This window comes from Dasypus novemcinctus, chromosome 1, assembly GCF_030445035.2.
Source record: "Dasypus novemcinctus isolate mDasNov1 chromosome 1, mDasNov1.1.hap2, whole genome shotgun sequence".
Lineage (NCBI taxonomy): Eukaryota > Metazoa > Chordata > Mammalia > Cingulata > Dasypodidae > Dasypus > Dasypus novemcinctus.
The window spans coordinates 71,821,118-71,838,473 of NC_080673.1; the positions used below are offsets into that span (position 1 = coordinate 71,821,118).

Here is a 17,356-nt window from a genome sequence, read left to right on the forward strand (position 1 = left end):
TTGATATTTCCTTTTTATTAAAATTTGGCACATGAGTTTATTGGTTTTGTAGTTTCAACTGGTATCAGTTATACATTCTTAAGTTACAGAAAATACAAGATCATTGAGAAGAGACATACTCTTTTTTTTTTTAATGTTTCTTCTAATTAAAACATTTTAAACAAGAATTCTTTTCCTGAAAATTCGTAACAAAGTTAAAACGTGAGGTTGATTTGTGCAGTTCTTAAGAGAATATGCTATTCTTTGCAAACAAGAAAATGAAACTAAATTTAAAAGAGATGCAGGAAGATAAGTACATATTGTCAATATGAAAGTGATTCAAATCTTACTGCTCCATAATCTTACTATTAGAAAATGAGCATTAATTAGAGATACTTATTCATTAAATATTTTGAGAATCTACCTAATTTACCTATTAAAGTAAAATATTTGTTTTCCATCAACAAAGTTGTTGAATGCTTATTAGCTGCCAGACAATACTTCAGATGCTGGGATGGCAAAAAATAGATAAAGTCCCTCATCTCAGAGAAATTACATATAACATATCTCAGGTAAGAACCCTCCTCAACTATGCAGTGATCTCTACTTTAATCATTAACAATATTCAGGTAATGCTAAACAATAGTAATAGGAGAGACTTGGTAAGTATCAAATCCTACACATAACTGGTATGGGAAGAAAGAGTTGGTTTATAAGTTTCATTTAGTTAGGTCAAACAAGCTGAATTTTAGAGGATTTGTGAACATACCCTATATCTGAAATATATGTATAAAACTAGCATACAGTTATTCATAGAAGATGTCCAATGTATGAATTGTATTTTCCCATGCTGTCTCAGTTGGCTTGATTACCTGGAGGAGTAGGAGACGGGATGTGTGTGACATATGGGTGATGCTGAAATCTTGGTGGATTGTCATTAACATCAGTCACAGTCACATGCACACTGGTGGAACTGGAAAGAGGCTCTGGAGATCCAGCATCACTGGAGACCACTATTAATGTGTAATTCTCTTTTGTTTCTCTGTCCAGCAATGCACTGGTAATGATTTGTCCCGTGGATGGATTGATAGTAAATTGAGAGTTTCCACCGATTATCCTATAACTAAAGGAGAGAGGAGTGATAGGCATATTTCTTATAGTTTTAATATTGTAAACATCTGTGTATATAATTTAAAAGCTGAGGTAAAAATGTAAAGGGAAAACATTACAACTAAGATCACAAAATCATTAAGGAATATGGCTAAATGATAAATGTATCCAATATTAGATGAACATGACAATTAAAATTGTTATTTTGAGAAGCCCAACAATCTCAAACATGTTCCTGCATGGTTTGTGTGTCTCTCAAATCAAGCAAAGCTCCACATTAAACCCAGAAGTCTTGTGTTTAAATAAATAAATCTGAAAACATAAATCAGGAAACTACTCTAAAAGTATAGGCTGTGGCCAGGATCACACATGAACATCTGTTAAATGAGCATAAATTATTTTTCTGCTGTATATGCAAGAGAAGATGAGTTGGAGACCTTATTGTTTAAAAACAAAACACTATATTTGACATACACTGACAAACAAGAACAATTGAGGAACTGATTATTTATATAGAAACATTCCTAGTTACTAATTCTCTCACTTGTCATTCCTCATATGGGAATGCTGCTATCTTGTTCAGGAGAGATATGACATGTTCATGGGTATTTTGATGTTAACCAGATTGGTTAACAGGCAGGAATTCCCACTGAAAATAATTTCTTTCTTCTTTCTGAAGAGTAAAGTTAATCACTAGTGGTATATATTCCTGATTTTGTAACTGAGATGGGGTCCCAGAATTCAGCTAGGAAAGAAGTAGCTAAGTTTAAAGGTTCAGAAATTGGCTATGGTCCACATGTCTTAAAAGCAAGGAGGTGGCAAAGAAATAGATGCCTTTAAAAGTCTGCCCTTAATGCCAACAAAATGATACCCTTGGAATTAGCTGCAGATTTCTATAGTTTGGTTTGTATCCACAAAAACATAGCAACAGTCTGTGTCTAATAGAAACAGCAGGAGAAAAATCTGTTGTAGTCAGAAGAGTGTACTTTCCTTCTACTCTGCTCACGGTATGAAATAAACATTTCAGCATTTTTTACTATTTTAATTCAATAATGAAGTGTTGAGGAGCTGACGCTTAAAGAGAATAGAGGTCCAATAAAATGATAGCAAAGTAAGAAAAGAATATCGATAGGGTTTGGTTGAAAAAAGATTTCAATATTGATAAAGTCTTTGGTATCATTAAGATATTTATAACTTTTTTGGCCCACCCACATGTTAGGATCATCAGCAAATGGCAATAGGATGGCATATGCTTCCTGAAATAGCGGAGACACTTTTCTCAAAGTACAATTACCAGCACTCTATAGTAAAAGGAATCGATTTCTTTTATAAAAGTAAAAATATCAGTTGATTATGAATGAATTCTTAATGGTTAGAAATTCAGGACTCATGAAACAATCTAATTGCCTTACCTTTCTGAGAAACTTTGTAGGAAACTGGATTATAAAAAAGGTATAGTTTTATTTTGTAAAACCTTGTTGTTATCAGTGGATGCTGAAATTACCAAATAACTTAATAGGAAAAAATTAATTCTTACTGCTATAAATTTTCCTACAAATTTATGATAGGAAAGATTGGGTCAATCAAATATTTGTTTTGTAAATAGTCACAAATAAGAATAAAATAAAAGTAATGAAGAAAATACAAGCAAATTTCTATATAGCAAGACCATGGCATTTTAACCAAAGAGTTAAAAGACAAACGATGTTGCTTATGGTACAGGTTCAACTTAATAATACATAGGCTGTAAATTCTCACTCTCTGATCCTATGCCATTTTACATGTAATAGCCCATATGATTGTCTAATCTGTTTAAAAGCAGAGTAATTCATTTACCATTTTTAAAAATTAAATAATAAATTGTCATAATTATGAGTGTTATTAATTACTTTGTAGACTTTACTCAATTTTTAAAATATCTCAAAAGTATATTTTAAATATAGAAGATATTTTGTAATACCAACTTCATGCAAATTTATACTTAAAAGTTAAAAATTAAAGACATAGAAGAAATGCAGAAAGCACTATAAATGGATAGACTGTCAAGACAATACGTCAAGGTTTTTGCCACATGTCTGCTTTGATGCTCAGTTCAATTCTCATCTTATGGATGGAGATCTCTTCTTCTTCTCTGGTTAATGAATTTTCCTTAAGATTAGGAACTTTATTAGATTGTGTCTTGTGCTATTTTCTTAACATCTAAATACCTAGACTGTTCTTCAAAGATTTGCAGCATCTTAAAAAGTTTTTTTTTAAAGATTTATTTATTTATTTATTTAATTTCTCTCCCCCTACCCCAGTTGTCTGCTCTCTGTGTCCATTCGCTGTGTGTTTCCTGTGACTGTTTCTATCCTTATCAGTGGCACCGGGAATCTGTGTTTCTTTTTTTTAAATATAATTTTATTTATTCATTTTTAAAAAAATATTACATTCAAAAAATATGAGGTCCCCATTCACCCCCACTGCCCCCACCCCACCACTCCCCCCACAGTAACTCTCTCCCCCAACATCATGACACATCCATTGCATCTGGTGAGTACATCTCTAGGTGTCACTGCATCCCATGGCCTGTGGTCTACCCCATAGCCCACACTCTCCCAAGTTCCATCCAGTGGGCCATGGGAGGACATACAATGTCCGGCAATTGTCCCTGCAGCACCACACAGGACAACTCCAAGTCCCGAGAATGCCTCCACATCTCATCTCTTCCTCACATTCCCCGCACCCAGCAGCCACCATGGCCACTTTTTCCACACCAATGCCACATTTTCTCGATTATTAACCACAATAGTTCATGAATAGAATATCATTAAGTCCACTCTAATCCTTACTGTATTCCTCCTTCCTGTGGACCTTGGCTTGGTTGTGTCCATTCCACATCTATGTCAAGAGGGGGCTTAGATTCCACATGGATACTGGATGCAGTCCTCCTACTTTCAGTTGTAGGCACTCTAGGCTCCATGGTGTGGTGGTTGACATTCTTCAACTCCATGTTAGCTGAGTGGGGTAAGTCCAATAAATCAGAGTGTAGGAGCTGAAGTCTGTTGAGGCTCAGGGCTTGGCTATCATATTGTCAGTCCAGAGATTCAAATCCCCTAGATATATCTTAAACCCCAGCACCAACTATAATTCCAGTAAAGTAGCATGAAAGGTTTGTGAAAAGAGATCCCATCTGTGTCCAGCTCCATCACTCAGAAACACCAGCTCCAAAGAAGGGCCAACTGACATGGCAGTGAACCCCTTCTGCCATGACCATAGAACCTGTGGGTCTCTTTAGCCCTCAAAAGGACCAATACCTGGGGTTGTATCTACTTTATCTGTCTCTGAGACTCTGCTCAGGTGTGCATAAGGGCAATCCTTCTGACAACCTCCAGACTCTTTTAGAGACTCATAGCCATATAAACTCATTTGTCCTTTCCATTTCCCCCTTACTTTAGGTCAAACAGCATTTTTAACTCCTGTTATTATATGTAGACAGGGATATTCTCTTGGTCCACGTTGAACCTTTAATTCAAGGTCATTTTCTAGTTACGTCATCAGCTGGTACTTGGTAGTGATCCCTCGGTGCCAGGGAGGCTCATCCCCGGGTGTCATGTCCCATGCTGGGGGGAAGGCATTGCATTTACATGTTGAGTTTGTGTTTCTTTTTGTAGCGTCATCTTGTTGTGTCAGTTCTCCGTGTGTGCAACACCATTCCTGGGCAGGTTACTTTCTTTCATGCTGGGCATCTCTCCTTATGGGGCGCACTCCTTGCATGTGAGGCTCCCCTACGTGGGGACACCCCTGCATGGCACGGTACTCCTTGTGCACATCAGCACTGATCTTGGGCCAGCTCCACACTGGTCAAGGAGGCCCAGGGTTTGAACCATGGACCTCCCATGTGGTAGGTGGACGCCGTATCCGTTGGACCAAGTCTGCTTCCTACAAGTTCTTCATATTCCCGAGCCCTCTACTATGTATTTTACATATGCTCTCATTTTGACTTCACAGCAATCCTAACAGTTTGGTTTTAATTTTCTGAATTTTATTGATGATGAATATAAATCTAAGATAAACTAATAATAATTTTGTACAAAGTAACATGCAATCTGTAAATGGTAGAGCTAGAGTTTGAACTTCTGTCTTTGTGACTTCAGCACCCACATTTACCATTTACTACCATATAAAGAAGGTAAAGCAGCCTGAGAAAATATAGTGAAGACAAACAATGCTCAATCTGATTGCTAAGACCAAAATGGACTCTTCTTTAAGGCAGATCAGTGTAGAATTGGTTGATACTGATTTAGTTCAATGCAAATCAACAAGTATGTTCATTTATTTACTAATTTGTGAAAAAGAAAATACTATTTCAAATTATAGGCATAAACTGAGATGGTTTTTATCTGAACTTTGAATCAATCTCTACTGCATTTGTACAGTTAACATATCCCCATCTGATATTTTTAATGTATATTGCCACTCCCTGAGATCTGTTAAGACCATAAGCCCTTGTACTGCAAGCTGCTTAACTACTACTTTCTTAATAGTTAAGAGACTAGGCAAAATTGGAACACAATTGACCTGGATGTGAATTTTGAACTCACTAATTAATATCTCTTACATTCAGAATATTTATTAGCCTAAAATTTATTACATTCAGAAAATTTATTCAGAAAGCCTTACTTTCTTCATATATAAAATAGTGATCATAAATGTTTTCTTTAATTTGGTTTTTAATAATAAATATAATTTTGTATAAAAGCACTCCACATTGTAATTGGTACATGTTAAGCACCCAAAGTCTACATTTGCAGTTATAATAGGGTATTTATACAAAAATAATTACAGCATAAGCTATTATACATAATCTATTATAATTTATTTAGATATTTAGATATTTTAAATTATAGATGGACTGATAAAGACATAGGTAGGTAAAATTTCTGCTCTCAAAACTCACATCCTAAAGGGAGGAGATACAGAGAATTCAATACAAAATAACATGATGTACTTAACTGCTATGAGATTGTTATGAAGCATTATTTCAGACACTCATGAAATAAAGAGACTACAGTGAACTGGAATGATTAAAATAAAGCCTTCATGGGAGAAGGCCGAATCTAAGTTAAGTTGTTAAGGGGCTGCTAGCCACTTTACACCAGTGTTGAAAAGGGAGAAAGGAGGTGTTTTAGCCCAGGGATTGGAAAAAACAGGAACAGAAACTTTAGGCTTGGTAGAGAAACAGAAAGTGATTCTAATAAGACAGAAATTCTGGAATATGTTGGGGGTTTGTGAAGGATACACTTAGAAAGATGCCCAGGCCCATTTATGGGTTTCCTGGAATATAGAGGATGGATATTATGCCGCAGGCGACCTGGAAGTTGAAAGCGAAAGGAGAGAGATCATTGTTAGAGCCAACCCATCGATTAATCAAGCTAATTCAGATTACTGGCAACTGCCCTTTCTTTCACTTCCTCCAACTTTGAGAGAGGAATGATCATAAATTGTAAATCCAGTCATGTTATTGACCTGCCTAAAATATTTCAGTTGTTTCTCCCATTAAATGAAAAAGGAAATTTTGAAAATTTTCATATGATGTACAAAGCCACACCAACCATACTGAACAGTTCTGCTTAATTAATGCTCTGCTTTTGCACAGCTCTTTGCCTTTGTATGTTATTGGTTTTACCTAGAAGTCTTTCTTCCCTTTATTTGTCTATAAACCTCTCCTCAGTTTTACGAAAAATCATCAACTGCTTTTAACTTCTACTTGTCTCAGGTAGCATTAACTATACTGTTCTACCCTTTCTGTACTTAAAATTATACTTGTTATAAGATATAATAATTACAAGATGATAAAATTATCTCCAATTTTAAACTGTTTTCTTAACAGTTTGAGGAGTTCCTAACTCCTCAAAACTTAAAGTGCTTGGGGTATAGTAAGTACTCCATAACTCTACAGTGTTACGTAGTGTGTGGGTTGGAGGAATTAGAAATCAGAGTCGGGGAAGCAAGTGGATTTTTATTAAAATAGTCTAGGCATGATGTAATTATGAACTGAACTAGGGATGCACAGAAAGGGATGGGTGCCAGAAGGATTAGGAAAGAAGAAACATGAGAACTTGTCACTGATTGAGTATAGGGAGAGGGTATAACCCTGAGCCATCAAGCATGAATGAAGAGAGCAAGGCAACATCCTTTAAAGGAAGCAGAAAAAGAGAAACAGGAAATATTAGTAATTCCCAACATGCTATGCATAAGATACCAACAAAACTTCCAGGTAGATGTGTCCAGCAGAATTAAAAGTAGGGTTGGGAAGCTCTGAAGAGGAGTCAGTGTTGATTACACAGATTTGAAGAATTTCTACATAGAATTGATGGTAAGGTCATGGAAAACAACAAGATATTCTCTCTTTCTCTCTCTTTCTTAAGTACATCCACATTCACATCCACACACCCACCCACCCACATTCATTCACACCAATGTTAGAAAAGAAAAATAAAGGACCTAGAAATAATAATGTGGGAAATGTCAGAATTACATTGTAAGGAGAGAAAGAGAAGATGCAGTTAGCAAATTAGAAGGTGTGGTCAGAAAGGCAGAGTGAGAAATTAGAAATAACAGTGATACAGGTATTGAGGAGAAAAAAATATTTGCCAAAGAGAGAGGGTGAACTATAGTGCAAATGTTGCAAAAATTACTGGACAAAAAGGACTCAGAAAATCAGAAAAGACTCCTGGATTTGAAAATTTTCAATACATTCTTCTGACAGAGTCATTTAGTAAAACAATGGGGAAGAAAATCCGATTGAAAGATCTTCAGAAATCAATGGTGGGAGAACACTTTGAGGTAGTGAATTGAAGCTATCCTTTCAAAAAGTTTGGTGGTAAAAGAAAAAGAAGTAATTCTGGAAAATATCAGAATCATTCATTCAATGCATGTGTTTAGGTGTCAGACACTAATATGTACCAGATTCTACCCAAGGAAGAATTCATTAGGAATAAAGTAGACATGGAAAAGATATAAAGAAAAGAAACTAACATTAATTCAGTGACTTTTATGTACCAACAATTGTTCTAGAGATGCTCATGTATGTTACATGTATATTAACTGAAGATATAAAAATTGTGGTCTATAAATACTTAATTCTTGCAAACAAAAAAAATAAGAATTCTTATCACCACTTTTACTGATGCACATCATGAACCACAGAGTCACTGAAATGAATTTCCTAAATCACAGTAGGTAGATAAATGAACCAGAATTCAATATCAGGTATTCTGAGCACCTCTCTAGGGATAAAGAAAGAATCTGAGGGAGAGGGATAAATTGAAAATGCAGAAGACAGATGCCATTCCTGTTGAACTAGAGACTTTGAAGAAATGGGATGGGATGGGATTAAGAGAACAGGTGAAAGAATCTGACTTTGAAGGTGACCCCGTCAATACAGTTCTGTGATTTTCTCAATGATGTGATAGAAAAGAATTAGAAGTGAGGTTGAAAAGAATTAGAAGTGAGTTTTAAAAGAAGGTCTGTCATAGTTGGGAGAAAAGGGAGAGCTTTCTATACAAGTTAAGTTCTGGAGAGGATGCAAAGGAAGAAAGATGATTTTAATTAGATCAAGACTAAGAAATAAACAATCTGGTAAAACAAATGGGAAAATATTAAAGAGGAAATAAAACATAACTGAAAGTTAGCATACCATCGCTAAAAATGCACAGGTTGATCAAATGGGTAGAAATAAAAATGTTAATAAATATTCATTGGGTAGTGGCTGTGTCCAAAATTATACTAGAACATATGGGGAAATTTATCAGTTTAAAAGTAATAAAGCGGGGGCGGCAGACTTGGCCTAGTGGTTAGGGCCTCTGTCTACCACATGGGAGGCCCGCGGTTCAAATCCCGGGTCTCCTTGACCCGTGTGGATCTGGCCCATGCACAGTGCTGATGTGTGCAAGGAGTGCGGTGCCATGCAGGGGTGTCCCCCGTGTAGAGTAGCCCTATGTGCAAGGAGTGCACCCACTAAGAAGAGCTGCCCAGTGTGAAAGAAAGTGCAACCTGCCCAGGAATGCTGCACACACAGAGAACTGACACAACAAGATGACGCAACAAAAAGACACAGATTCCCGTGCCGCTGACAACAACAGAAGTGGACAAAGAAGATGCAGCAAATAGACACAGAGAACAGACAGAGAACAGACAACCAGGGTGTGTGTGGGGGGTGGGGGGGGGGGGAGGAGAGAGAAATAAATAAATAAATCTTTAAAAAAAAGTAATAAAGCATACAAAGTGTTGTGCCATTAGAGAGCTCATCAGGTAGATGTTTAAATGACTTAAATACATTAAATTTAAATAGCTTAAAAATTAAAATAATAGCTCAGTTAACCAAAAGAGAAAATAAATTTTCTCCTGGATTCCATGAATAGCAAAGAGTGATTAGAACCTAATGTAAAAGTGTATTATATGGGAGTGGATGTGGCTCAAGCAGTTGAGCATCTGCTTCCCACATGGGAGGCCCTGGGTTAGATTTCTAGTGCCTCCTGAAAAAAAAAACCCAAAAAACCTGCAATAATATTGAAGGCTTGATATATTGGTCTGTTTTCTTTTATTAGGCAGGCAGAGGTCACCAGAATTCTTGACAGGAGGGAGAGGGAAGAATAGGTGTAACATGGGAGCATTTTTAGGACATTGGAATTCTCCTGTATGACATTGCAATGATGGATATCTACCATTACATATTTTGTCATAACCTACAGAATTGTGCATGACAGAGTGTAAACTATAATGCAAATTATAGTCCATGGTTAGTAGCAATGCTTCAATATGTATTCATCAATTATAACAAATATACCACCCTAATGAAGGATGTTGTTGATGTGGGAAACTGTGGGAGGGGTAGAGGGTGAGGCATATGGGAATCCCCCATATTTTTTATGTAACATTTATGCAGCTTAAAGCTTCTTTAAAAACAACAATAAAAAAAGGGAGTGGATATGGCTCAAGCAGTTGAGCGCCTGCCTCCCACATGGCTGAAAAAACAAAAACAAATGATAAAACCAACTCAGGGAAGCTGATATGGCTCAGTGGTTGAGTGTACGTTCTTACATATGAGGTCCCAGGTTTAATCTCCAGTCCCTGGTACTTCAAAAATAAATAAATAAATAAATGAATGAATAAATAAAAACAAACAACAAGAAAACAAATGAAAAACCAACTCAGGGAAGCTGATGTGGCTCAGTGGTTGGGTCCTGGGTTCAATCTCCAACCCGAGAACCTCAAAAAAGAAAAAAAAGAGCATATTATAGTCCATTAAAAGTATATCACAAAAGAAAAAAATTAAATTAAATTAATAAAAGTATATCAGGCCAAATAAAGCTCAGATTACCATAACTACATAATTAATCTATGAAAATATTTTAAACAGTTATAATTGTTTGCTCTAAGTTAATTTACAAGGGAAAATAAACTTTTTTTCAAAAAGTAACTTCAATTATTATTCAAACTGACCATATGAGCAATATGTATAATTACTTGAAGATTTATAGATAGGTTTTATAGATTTAGGTGAATTTAAAAGTATAAAGTCTCTGATATTAAAGAAAAAGAAATTCAAACCAAATAACCAAAATACACACTAATAAACTGGAACAATCATATCTGACCTTGTCTTAAAACTTTGTAAAATATTCTGAAAAAATAAACAAGCTTTTTAGATCAGTTTCACATTTATCATCATAGATTTAGAATATAGGATGGCACTTTAAAATAAATCAATGATTTATGATATGTTGTTAGATGAAAACAACATATCATAGCATTTTCTACTAGCATCTGGATAATAGGATCTATTTGATAAATATTCAGGTTTGCACTGAGAACTTTAAACATCAAAGATAAGGGAAATATCTTGATGATTGGCTATCATATATGTGCTATCTTATAGAAAGTGTCCTATGCTTGGCAGATAAAGAATTACTAGACCACACTACTACAATGATGAGGGAGTGTATACTGCATTACAATTAGTATTCAAGCACGAATAGGTGACAGCATGCTAAATGTTTCACATGGATTAGAACAATATTTCTTGACAACAATATTGAACAAGAGCCCTCCATTTGAATTGTACCCTGTTTCATCTTCAAAATTCTCAACAGTATATGAAATAATCTTATTTATATTTAATTCCTGAACTACCTCAAAAAGAATGCAAGTCAAATAAAGTAGAAATCACGTTTTATTCACCAGTAGCAACTAAATAAATGTTTAAGTGAAAAATGCATCTAAGACCCCCTTTCCTAAAATTTAGTTATCTATGCCACAGGAAGAAACTAATTAATCCCAGGTTTCCAAAGTAATTTTGTTAAAAGGCAATTAGCAGCAAACAACAAAAATCATTAACCAAATTATTACCATTATCAATACATATGCCACCCTTGACTACTAATAATCCCTCTGAACCCTTCAAATTTTCTCTTCTGATCCATTACTTCCAAAACTATAAAACTCACTCTAATTTACCTAACACTAGACTAAAGTAGGTGGGAGATAGTCAAAATCAGTTATGTCCTTAAGACTTTTCATTGGAAAATTTGAAAGTCATTCTTAAACGTGAAAATGGGCATAGAAGGAGGCACAATTAAATCATTAACGACTATAATTCAATTGCTTTCTCAATAAGCTACCATATTGCTGTTCTTCACCTGAAGCAACTAAGTAAAGTAAACTTTTCTAAACTTAGAAAACACAAACATCTTATTGTAGCTAGTGGCAGATTAAAAACAGTCACAGACCCTTAAACACTCCTGTGCCCCCAACTAAAAAGCCCAACTACCCAGCTGAAGATTCTACATGGAGAAACCTTGAGGTTAAACAGTGAAAAAAAAGTGGCCCAGCTAAGTCTAATATTCCAGCCGTCCAAGTACCAGACATGTGAGTAAAGCCACGGTGGATCCTCAGACCTCCCCAGGCATCAACTGAATACCTCTAAGTGACATCAGTCAACCACAAGATGCTGAAGACTTGCCCACTAAGCCCTGCCCTAATTCCTGACCTACAAAATCAAGAGATATAATAAAAGTATAAGTAAAATAAAATAAATTGTTTTAAGCACACATTTTGAACGAGTTGGTTATTAAGAAATAGATTAGCAGAAAAGACTAATCATTGATATTGTGGAATTTCCAATAAAATTAGGCAATATATTCATATAGTACAAAGATTAAAGTTTAATGAAAAAAAATAATCAAAGTTTTCAATGGAAAATGTACTGACCTGACAACTGCATTTGTTGAAGCATCAGCATCTGAAGCATTTACTAGTAAAACATCTGTTCCAGTTGGTGCATCTTCAGGAATTGTTGTGAAATACATTTTACTGGCAAAAGTTGGGACATTGTCATTGACATCATCTACTATAACATTGATCATTCCAGTTCCAGTTAGAACTGGGGATCCTAGAAAGAAAAGAAAATCAAGAATTAATGCTTCTAAATACCCAAAATAGCAACTTGTATAATTATTAGCTGTAGGCAACATTACTGAAGATAATTCAGAATATATTTAATCAAAATGAAATTTCTGAAAATAAGCAATTGAGCAATTTTCAAAAGAAAATATGTGCAATTATGAGCTGTAACATAAACTTCTTCCTAACAATAATGCACAAAATAGATTATGCTCTGCTTTTATTCTACTTTAAAGCTAGAATATTATTTCTATTAATAATTTCTATGAATAATTAATATTAAGAATAAATATTTTTATTCTGTTTCAGATTTTAAAATGTAAGAAATAATGATATTATTTAAATGCCACAAAAGAGGCACTGCTCGCTTCTCTGAAATTACATTAAAATAGTACAAACAAAAGTTGGAGAATACCCACAGGCTTGGAATAATAGCTAGCCAACTGACCAGACATTGTTACAAACTTTATTTCTAGCAGGGACGATGAATGTTAACATCAGAAACACCAAAAGGGACTCCGAATTGTTTAAATCACTTTCCATATTAATATTTGTTTGTAGGGGGAAAAAGTTTTCACGGTATATCTCAAAACTATAATCCTGGAATTGTGGGAAGATGGTAGAGTAGGAAGCTCCAGGAATGGGTTCCTGCACCAGAACAACTCTTAACAGTCAGGGACTGTCTGAGTAAGCTATTTCAAAACTCAAGTAGTAGAACACTGTGCAGTATCCAGGGAAGACTGGAAGGAAGAAGCTGGTAAATTGCAGTAAATACTAGTGGATTTCACTTTCTGGGCAGTGGTTATTGTACCAATTTCCACTCTCATATCAGACAGCAACGGGGTCTGGCCCTAGATAGAGCTTACTAAGGTCAGAGAGAGAGATAAAAATTCAGTTCTCTCAGACCCTGGGAGGCACGGTCCAATCACTGGCCACTACTTTGATTAGCTACTTTGGATTATTGGGGGCCGGCTCTGAGTGTAGTTAATTGCTTCAACCCATAGAAGACAAAGGTGGTGAATGAGACTTGAAGACAGTGTGCTTCTTTACAGCTGAAGAGAACCATTGAAGGACTGTACTTGCTGGTTTCATGCCAAGTCATGAAAGCATAGTTTTGGAAAACCATGGGAAAAGCTCCTGTAGCCTATCTTGGGCCTTCTTTCATCCTTTCCCCAGGTCAGTTTGGAACCCGCTGGCACTCCCTTTGTGAGTTCCTGTCTTCTTCAACTGGGGAAGACAGACTTGGGGAACATTTTTCTTGTTTGGATACCTTCCCAGTGTTTACCCTCCAGGCAAAAGCTGCTTGAGACAAGAAAGCAGTGTAAGAAGTAACTGGAATGAGAGGCTTGGGAACAAAGTCTTACCTGCCTTAATTCCGGCAGTGAAACCACTAGGACAGGGAGATTTTTTGTTTCCTGGGAATTATAGGGGGCATGCAAACTCCCGTAAAAGGGGAACTCCTAAGGCCACTAACAAACACAAACCAAGGATAAGACATGGTCCCAGAAAAGACAGAGAAGACCCTGAACTTTGCATTTGCCTTACACTTGCCTTCCTTATAGGAGGGCTGAACTCTGATGGAGAGCACCAGACAATGCAAAGCTAATTTGCAAGGATGGTGAAATATGTTTTCTGCTTAGGTTTGTGTATGTGTGTGTGTGTGTGTGTGTGTTGTGTGTGTGTGTGTGTGTTTACCTGACAGAAAATCTGTCATAGCACTCACTTACTGGATACAAACACAAGAAACAGACATCTCAGGGAATAAATTCCTTATGTAACATTTTAAAATATTAAATAAGAGATTATAAAAAAAGGAAAGAAACAGGAAATGATAACCCATCCAAAAGAAAATGTTCCCCACCTTAATTCCCCAGCCTGCCAGTTCTTAGTAACCTCCTTGTACTATAACCCTTCTCAGCAGCAGCTTATGCTGCTGCCTCCCTTCACCCCTCCTCCCAGCCATTGTTATCTTCCCCCTCCAGCCGTTGCTGTTCTTCCCGCCAGTCCCGCCCACATTGCCAACATAGAATCTACCTCCATCCTTAGTCACTGCTTACCTCATAGCCACCCGCCCTTACCCACCTATCCACTATCACCCCGTAGCTAGCCCGCCCTAGCCCCAACCCCTCCCCTACCCAGCACTATAAAACCAAGTGTACTTCCTTAATAAAGCAGACCTGCACATAGACCTCGTCTCCGCGGTGCCTTCTTTCTCACTGTGCGTCCCCGCCAAACCTTGAGCCGCCTGCTGCCGGCCCAACAGGCCCCGGCCTCCCGGCAGCAACCCCTGAGCTGGACTACGGCAAGAAAAGGATAAAAATCCAGAAAACATCAGGGAAAAAGACCAGACTGTGACCATAAGGGACAAAGACTTAAAAAATGATCTTCAGTATGGTCAAAGAAAAGAAGGAAATAAAGAAAAAGTAATAAGGGATACCAGAAAATAGTAATATGCTCAAAGAGATGAAGAAAAATACAGAGAAAAAAATTAAAGGATATGGGTAAAACAATGAATGGAAAATAGAAAATATCAATAAAGTCAGAAATAATATAAAGGAACCAAACAGAACAGCTGGAGTTGAGGACCACAATAACTGAAGTGAAAAATTCCCAGGAGGATTTCAAGAGCAGAATGGAGCTGGTGGATGAAATAATCAGTGAATGAGAAGTCAAGACAAGTCAGGCTGAGGAGCAGAAAGAAATGAATTTTAAAAAAAGGGAAAATAGCCTAAGATAACTCTGAGACATGATCAACTATACCATACACATACACATTATAGGAGTTTTGGAAGGAGAAGAGAGAAATGGGCAGAAGAATAGTGTAGCAGTTTCATATTATTGATGAATTCCAAAAAGAAACATTGGATTATGTTTATAAACTGATCTTTTCCTCTAGGCATATGAAATTATACTGGATTCAGAGGTTTACTTGATTAATTAGTTGTGTCAGAAGGGTGTTGACTCCCCATCCCTTGGTGGGGGATGGGGACTCACAGATAAAAGGCATGGCAAAGGACAGAGTTAAGGTTTTCTGATGTTGGAGTTTTGATGTTGGAGTTTGATGCTGAAGCCTTAAACTGGAGCCCTGGGAAGTAAGCTCACAAAGGAAACAGAAGCAAGCCCCAGGAAACCTGAACCCTCACAGATGTCAGCAATCATCTTGCTCTAACACGTGAAAATAGACTTTGGTGAGGGAAGTAACTTATGCTTTATGACCTGGTATCTGTAAACGCCTACCCCAAATAAAAACCCTTTATAAAAGTCAACCAATTTCTGGTATTTTGCATCAGCATCCCTTTGGCTAACTAATACAGAATTTGGTACTGAGGAGTGGGGTAGTGCTTTTGCAATTACCAAAATGCCGGAAACGTTTTATAAATGGATAAGGGGTATTTTTTTGAAGAATTGTGGGATGCTTGATGGAAAAGGCCTAAAGCATTTTGAAGAGACTGTTGATAGCAATATGGATGCTAAAGAGACTTTTTATGATGCCTTAGGTGTAAATGATGAGACTATTATAGGAAACTGGAGGAAAGGCGATCCATCTTTTAAAGTTGCAGAGAACTTAACAAAATTAACTCCTGGTGTTTAATCTAAGGCAAAATTTGAAAATGGCAAGCCTGGGCATTTAGCTCAAGAACTTTCCAAAGTAAACTTGAAGAATGCAGCTTGGCTTCTCCTTGCAGTTTATAGCAAAATGCTAGATGAGTGAGATAAGCTGAGAACTGAACTGTCAGGCACAAAAAAAAAAAAACAAAAAAAAACTGATTCTGGAAATTACAAGCCTCTGGAAATCAAGCTACCAGATGAAAGTGCCCCAATGGAAGACTTAACTAAACTTGGAACTTGTAAATCATGATGGAAGATGCAGTTATGTTGGAAAGACTTGTGGAAAGTCTTACTGTCTGATGGCTTGGACCCCTGCTTCCTTCATGCTAAACTAACAAGGTTTTTGAGAGAGCTGTATGAACAAAACCACTGTCAACCTGAAATAAAAAGCACATGGAAAGGAGAAACTGAAGGAGAAATTTAAGAGGAAAACCATGGGAGCTGAGATCTGGAATTAGGACATCACCTTGGGCCAAGAAAAGAACCCCACCCATGTGTACAGAGAGAGTGAGTTTGCCATATTGGATGTTCCTGTCCAATATTCTGGGAGAGTTTTGCTGCCTCAGGGTACAGAGAGGGTGTAGCATATTCCCCCAGGATTAAAGCAGTTAAAGTCAGCACCCCACAGGTCTGAGTGGGGTGAACCTGTCCCCCAAAGGTTACAGAAGGTCAGGTGGACAACCCATTGCTCTGAGAGGGTTGAGCCTGTATGCCAAAGGTTAGGGAAGGCCAGGTGGTCAACTCATTGATTTGAGAAGGTGGAGCCTGTATTCTAAAGGTTAGGGGGAATGTTGTCTTCATGTCACTGTACTGGGGGTGGGGAGGTAAGACTCTAACCCAAAGATTGGATAAGTTCTGGCAATCACCCCGACACTCTTGGAGGGTGAGGTCTGGAGCTTGGTGGACACCCAGATGCTTGATGAGGGTAGAACCAAGAAAATGGCCATTGGGCAAGCCTCTGGAAAGGGTGGGTTACCATAAGGCCCCAAGGAGAAGAAACCATCATCTTAAGAATAACTCTCAGACTTTGAAATCAAATAGAGGATGCCCTGCAGGTCTACTGAACTGCACAGAAACTGTGACTCATGTTTCCTTTCCTAATTCTCCGTATTGTAATGAAAATGTTTATCCTTTTTCGATCCATTTGTGTATTTGAAGCAGCTAAATTGTTTTGTAATTTCACAGGTCTATAGCAGACATGATTTTGTCGCAG

General features: G+C 37.0%; 1 protein-coding gene across 1 annotated transcript in view; it reads right to left on the reverse strand.

The window, feature by feature from the left end:
* The window catches only part of FAT4 (FAT atypical cadherin 4), a 182,620-nt gene that overhangs the window by 46,724 nt on the left and 118,540 nt on the right, over positions 1 to 17,356 (reverse strand). The window contains exons 7-8 of the mRNA XM_058292962.1: positions 12,343 to 12,523; positions 852 to 1,102 (exon numbers count right to left, since the gene is read on the reverse strand). Of these exons, the coding sequence (XP_058148945.1) occupies positions 852 to 1,102; positions 12,343 to 12,523 (432 nt within the window). The remainder of the gene's footprint in view (positions 1 to 851; positions 1,103 to 12,342; positions 12,524 to 17,356) is intronic.